General features: G+C 38.0%; 1 protein-coding gene across 1 annotated transcript; it reads right to left on the bottom strand.

Moving 5' to 3' along the window:
• Positions 1-1845: 1845 nt before the first annotated feature.
• Positions 1846-6898, bottom strand: LOC140144678 (uncharacterized; the record flags this gene model as incomplete). The annotated part of the gene is made up of 4 exons (XM_072166486.1): positions 6546-6898; positions 5693-5857; positions 3232-3678; positions 1846-1967 (listed from the first exon to the last, which is right to left on the bottom strand). Coding segments are annotated over exons 1-4 (1044 nt in total), but the record flags the coding sequence as incomplete, so codon positions are not given.
• Positions 6899-6955: the final 57 nt, after the last annotated feature.

Genomic DNA, 6955 nt, shown 5'->3' with positions numbered 1-6955 from the left:
GGTAAACCACTGAGGTCCAAGTACAGAGCCTTGAGGCACAGAATAATCAAGAATGGTAGAATGAGAAGTAGCATTGCTAATGCGAACATATTGCGGCCTATTTGTAAGATATGATTTACACCAGTCCAGGGCAAGATCTTGAATGCCAAGATAATAGTGAAGACGGGAAAGAAGAATATTATGGTCAACAGTGTCAAATGCAGCACTTAAATCGAGAAGAATCAAAGCTGTGATTTGGCCATTGTCAAGTGATGTGAGAATGTCATTATTAACTCGAAGGAGAGCAGTTTCTGTTCCGTGGTAGAAGATGCTGTGAACTACCAAATCGCAACAGTTTAAAATAGTTTCTAACCTTAACACCGTAAACTTTTAAGTAAAATTTTTTTTTGTTAAAAACACAACTCTCATTAAGAAATGATTCGATAAATATCACTAACTAAACAAAAAATTTTCCAATTGGAAGCCTCGTCCAAACACCATCATGTCTTCTTATCGAACAGAAAACTTATTACCACATAAAATCATATTGGCATAGCTATAGCGACACCTTACAAAAAGTTCCTCTAGTTCCCTTGCCTGGCTCCGTATATAGTGAGGAATTCGATCGATTGCATATTTATGGTACCTGTGGTGGTACGCAAGTATCCTACCAGTAATCACTCCTTTAAGGAATAAACCAAAAGATCGATGACGTCCTATAAACGTAACTAGTTTCATTTCTCAGCCGACCCCCTCCCTACCAGCAACGTAATAATGAAATGTTGAAAATCTTGACATAATAATAATAATGACACATTCTTCAGACCGATGTTTTTGTACAAACGTAATCGAGTATTTTACCCCCTCCCCCTAAACGAAACTAGTTTCGTTTATAGGACGTCATCGATCTTTTGGTTTGTTCCCTTATTCATAGCCTTGGAGGCGATTATTTGCAAGAATTCGAAATTTGTATTTGCAATAATATTCGGCATGGTCCTTCAGCATTGTGCGGATTTGGCGTTGGTTACAGCGTAAACACGAAAGTGGAGTTATGAATTGAATCACGTCATCATCACATCGGCACCTTATTCACCGGAGAAGCTGCGCGGCATCGCGTGACCCAGGCGATAAAAGCACTCCTTAAGGACCTTGCCTAAAGCCTCCAGCATACTTTCCTGCCGCTTGCCGCTGCTGCAAGCGGCAGGGCGTTTCAACCAATGACAAGCCTTGATTGTGTCCGTTTGTCTGCAATATGCGTGCGCCACGCCGCTCAGCGGCAAGCGGCAGGGTAGTATGAAACCAGCATAATACTATAAGCTTTTGCAATTATTAGTAAGCAAGTATTAGCATCCCAAATGACACCTGTGCTATAACCGTGGCCATGGTGGACACGTGTATTACAGTCGAAATATGTTACGTTTTAAAATATTGGTAAATATTGGTCCGAATTTACCAATAATTTGATACTTAACAGTCCTAATGAACTTATTCAAGGATGCTTCGTTTTACAGATATCGAATCCAAAAAATAGAGGCTATAATAACATGAATCTCCAAATGAAGACCTGAGCGCAAAAAGACCGTAAGTTCACTTGGACCCTCAACATGTATACACTAAAGTTACGTATATTTTCTTAGAGTTTTATAATGTTTAATACATGTTTCAGGGTGAAAACATCATGAAAGGTTGTGAAAGATTTGTTTCGAGTGTATACATGTTGAGGAGCCAAGTGGACTTACGGTCTTCTTGCGCTCAGGTCTTCAAATGTAGATTTGATTTGATTTGATTTGATTTAGAGTCAAGATCATTGAACTAAATTGCAAACCGTGCTGGAATTTATAAGCATTATAAAATAAATCAACTTACGTCATCACAAAACTCCTCTTTGAAGAGCTCACATTCTGGAGAGAACTCGTTAACAGAAGGTTGACATCCGTCGGGTGCGTTGAGGACATTTACCTGTATTTCGATTAGTATCTCTGGGTTGCCTGCCAATTAAAAAAAAAAAATTAAAAAAAAAACATAACCTTGTATCAAAAACAGTACATATAAAAAATCAATTGCAATGAGCTATTCTTGTTGAAATTCACACACCCCCATGGATGACAAGACATTAATCTTCCATCCGGGGAGTGTGAATTTCAGACGGGGTCACCGGAATGGGCGAATATACAACCCATGTGTGAGATAATTATAGTCATGTCTTGCATAGATGGTGTATAGATTTCAACTGCTATAACCCAATACAGTAAACGTTTTAAAGTTCATCGATTTGTCCGAACGATAATCATGGTAAAAAGATGAAAGTATAAACCTTGGGAAATCGGATCCATGTTAAAAATAGTGAACTGTGAATCTGAACATTTTACACGCTCCTGTGCAATCTAACGGCTCGTAAGAACAGGGTAATGGTCCGGAGACCCAACTTTCAGCGTCACCTTTGTTTTATACTTCAATCGACGACAAATAACGAATGATCGCCCATGAGAAAGCGCAGAGAACTCAATGCAAATTATCCAACCCTGATGATAATAGCCTACATTCATATCATGGAATCAATTTGACACCATTGCTAAAACCAATGCGTGCCGTATCAAAAGTATGCATTCTAAGTTCAATAACACTAATTATCCATTACAGTTTTCAATGGCTAATTTAGAGCGAAATTTTCTCATTATTCAGAATTCTCACTGTTAAACGCCACCAATATCAGGTGAAACTAGATGATTTAGATGCCAAATGATCAAAACCTCAGCATAGGTTAACATGACACTTTCTTGTTTTAGCGCACTGGACCCAAACAGCTTAAAATGGCATTGCGCCTTCGAAGCTAAAAGCTACATTATTACGTAGGGTGAATATTTACTAAAACCCGATGCCGTGGGGATAAATTTTGGTAATATTTCAACAAAAATATCATAAAGTGAGATAAAGTATAACATTTTGAGCATCAAAACCCGAAATGTACTTTCAGTTAAGCAGCCTTTTCAGATGCCACACAAACAAATAGTTCCTCGTATTTTCATGCATCGCCCTGGCTGTGGTATCCGATAACATGTATAGCATGTCTGTCAAGTATCCAATCACTTCCCAATCCCCACTTCCCCTCTTTCAATGTTGGAAGGTCTCACAGACATTCTAACCAAATGGCTTTGTCCTATTAAATTGGGGAAAGTGGGGCAGAGATTCACCAAAGGACAATAATGTTTATTAGTGCATTCTTCGATTTATTTTTAATAATAATGTACCTACCATCTAATTCTGGATACTCTGGTGATGGCAAAGGTCCATGCGCCGGAGGAGGCGTTTGTGGTTCAGTTGGAGCTCTAGTAGTGAATTTTTCAGTAGGGCGTCTAGTAGTAGTCAGTTTCGTAAGATCCGTAATGTCAGCTACTGTGGACGGTCCTTCGGTCGGTAAGTCAACAATAGTTGTGCTTGGCTCAGTTAATGGCTCTCTTGTGGTTAATGTTTTGGTAGTTTCTGGAGTTGGTAATTCAGTCATAGTTGTGCTCGGATCGGTTAATGGTGTTGTTATCGGAAGTGATCGGTAATCGGTAGTAGTAGTCACTTGTGGACTAGTTACAGTGGACGGCTCTGACTTCGGTGTGTTAGGCTTAGTTAATGGTTCTGTAGCGGTAAATGTTTCGGTAGTACCCCCGGTTATCATTTCTGTAATTACTTCCGTGATGATGGTTGCGTCTGAAGAAAAAAAAACAATCGGATATTAGGCTGGGGTTAGGCAACTCATTAAACAGGAACGGGGTTATGAGAGACACTTGGATTTTGACCGGTCCCTCTCCAGTTTCTCCCCAGTCATATAACAAAACATCACTGAAAATCAAATATTTTGAGGCAAATAATTGACCTTTTTAGAGAAATGTTCAGTGTTGACCCTCCCCGCAGACAAAAAATCCTGGTTCAGCCACTTAGCGTAAGATCAGTCGAAGCCATGTTGATTTTCATTGTAATTTTAGGATTTGCATTCAAATACCAACAAAGTTGAAATTATCTGCACTTCGTTAAAGAATTTATAATGTATTGCAGGAAATATGTTCATTTTCTTTCAATCTTGTATAATAAAGAAAACAAAGCATTCATATGCGATTTGCATTCAAATAGATTTTTCCCAAATATTGTTAGTTTTAAGTTTCCTATACCACATATTATGTCCTCTTTCAATTTCAGGCAAAACAGACAAAATCGCTATTCCAGCACTTATATTGCGCAATGTGTGTAACAATGCATCGAGATTGATCGGCTGAATATCCCGTAGCTTCACGCCTACCAAAAAGTAATTACCCCCTTTATTACAATATAAAACTGAAATTCTCTGCATCAAATCTAAAAACTCAGATAGCAAAAACAAACCCAGGTTAATTCTGCAAATTTGCCATGGTGACACTTTGAATGAAAAGCGTGCATTTTCGAAAGATCTATTAGAAAGCTACTCAAGTCAGCGTACCATTACATTCTCTACATGACTGGTCAAGGATGACCCGCGGTGACGAGTGATGACCTGGCACTCTAGCAACATTTTCAATGGATTTCGGTGCAAATTTTGATTGGGAGTCTTTTTGATTCGAAGGGTCATGGCAACTGATTTTGGTATATTAGGGACGCACCATTTGATACTCAGGGTGGGTAGGAAGTTGGGGTCGGGGGAAGAAATTTTTTTTCGCCGCCGAAGTTTTTTTTTTCGCCGCTGAAGTCAGCAAGGTTTTTTTTTAATTTCATGCATTATACACAGTTAGGTGGGGAAAGTTTTTTTTTTTTTTTGCTTTTTGTGGGTGAAGTTTTTTTTTTTTGTAAAACTTCCTACCCCCACCCTGAGAATCTAATGGTGCGTCCCTTAAGACAAACGAGGCTTTAACATTTGCAAAACAAAATTGGGTTTCCTTTTGCTATTTCAATTGTAAATTTTGATGCATAGATTTTGAGTTATGATCTCATACTGAAGGGGGTAATTACTTTTAGTTAGATGTTTATAACCTAAAGCCACATATTAATGCATACCAGTTTATATATATACTGCTCCAAAAAGTATCCTTACACTTATTTCATAACTGAACCATATTGGGGTAAATTTAATTTTTTTCATAGATGCACTATTTAATTCGGCACATTATGACACCTCATTGAATCAAATGTGACTTCAAGAAGCAAAGTTACAGCATTTGATTAGACGAAGGTCCAGTTTTAAAAGTGACAAACTGGCCTATTCAAAACTCCACGGACTAGACATCTGGTTTGAGAGTGGTAAATGGCTAATTTGTGCGTGCCTCTAATATAAAACAAAAGGAAGAAAAGAAAACGGAAGCAAAAGAGCTGACAAATCAAATGGAAGTTATAAAAAGTACAGAGAAGTAAAAACTGAAATAGATACTGCTTTAAATAAAGCTTCATTGAAGATACTGTGTTGTCTCTTTGTTGTGCTTGTTGGAATCTTTTTGCGCCTTGTATAGGCCAGTTTGTCACTTTTAAAACCGGACCTTCGTCTATTCAATTGCTTGTAACTTTATTTCTTGAGGTCACATTGAATTCAATGTGGTGTCATAATGTGCAGGATTAGATCATCCATTACAAAAAACAAATTTACCCTAATGTGGTTCAGTTTTTAAATTGTGGTTATTTTTCCAAGTGTAAGGATACTTTTTTGGCGCAGCATATGATGATTATGTAATAAATTTAGTTGTCTACGCTTGCGTAGTTTTACCTTCTGTGTTAATGGTTGGATCAGTTGTCTCACTTGGTGACGTAGTTTGCGGCTCATCTGACATAGTTCTCTGCGCATGCGTTGTTTCAACTACTGGTTCAGTTGCATTTGGTGACGTAAATGGCAGCACATCTGACACAGTCTTCGGCGCATGCGTCGTTTCACCTATTGTCGTAACATTAGAGACAACATAATTTTGAAACACTCTTTCTGATTATATTCTTGATATTGCATATATTACAACTTGGATTGAAATAGGACCATCACAGTAAGTTATGTGATCTATATAAGATATTGAGTACATTGGCAAAAATGCAAGCGCGTTTCCTTTTGACAGTAATGGTAACACGCGGTCCCCTGAATGCTTCTATACAATGCAAGATATGTCCAGCTTTTCATTAGCTCATGTGCCTACCCAAGACACTAAGTCACGTCTATATTCTGTATGACACTTCCTATAAATTAAGTTCTGAGACATGTCTTAGTTTGGTGTCCTGTAGTTAGACATGACTTACTGTAGGACGTGTCTTAATTTAGCCACGTGTCTTCAGGCAAAGCTCGTGCAATCTTATCAATTTCTATGAAGACATGTCTATATAAAATAAAGACACGATGACCAATACACATTTGTTATAATATACTCACATACCAGAAACATACAAAAGTATGCAGGCAGCTAAATATGCACATGCGTACGTATGTCTTTGATTCACAGTAAGATAAATTCGCACATAAAAGTAAAATGATGAATCGGACCTTTTGACCAAGTTCATGTATATAGTTTAGTTCATGGTTTTATTTCATCTCATTGCATCAATAACATAATAGACAAATATAATAATAATATTCTTACCAGATGAAGTAGTAGTCTCTGGTGCAGTTGTCGGAGGAGCGGTCGTGATTAGCATAACATTAACGTTGACTTGAATTAGTAATGAGCAAGACGGACTTCCTTGATCTGAGATGGACACCCTAAGATCATACATACCAATTGGTACAAGGGCCAGAGTTCTAATAGTGCCAGTAATAGAAACTTCGAAATACTGCACAATCGTTTCAGGGACTTGGAAAAAGCCATAAAGTAATTCTCCATTTAATTCGCTGTCTGCGTCTTCAGCAAATATCTGATGAACGAATGTTCCAATAGGAGCATCAGGAGCCATGTCAACGCTTGTAATTGCCTCACCGTCATACAGCTCTGGGCAGTTGTCATTTAAATCCAAAATAAAAACTGAAACAGCCACTGATGAAGAAAAGACAGGC

Source organism: Amphiura filiformis, unplaced genomic scaffold, assembly GCF_039555335.1.
Source record: "Amphiura filiformis unplaced genomic scaffold, Afil_fr2py scaffold_71, whole genome shotgun sequence".
NCBI classification, from domain to species: Eukaryota; Metazoa; Echinodermata; class Ophiuroidea; order Amphilepidida; family Amphiuridae; genus Amphiura; species Amphiura filiformis.
Note: the sequence above shows the minus strand (reverse complement) of the source record. Positions and strands in the feature narration are given on the sequence as shown.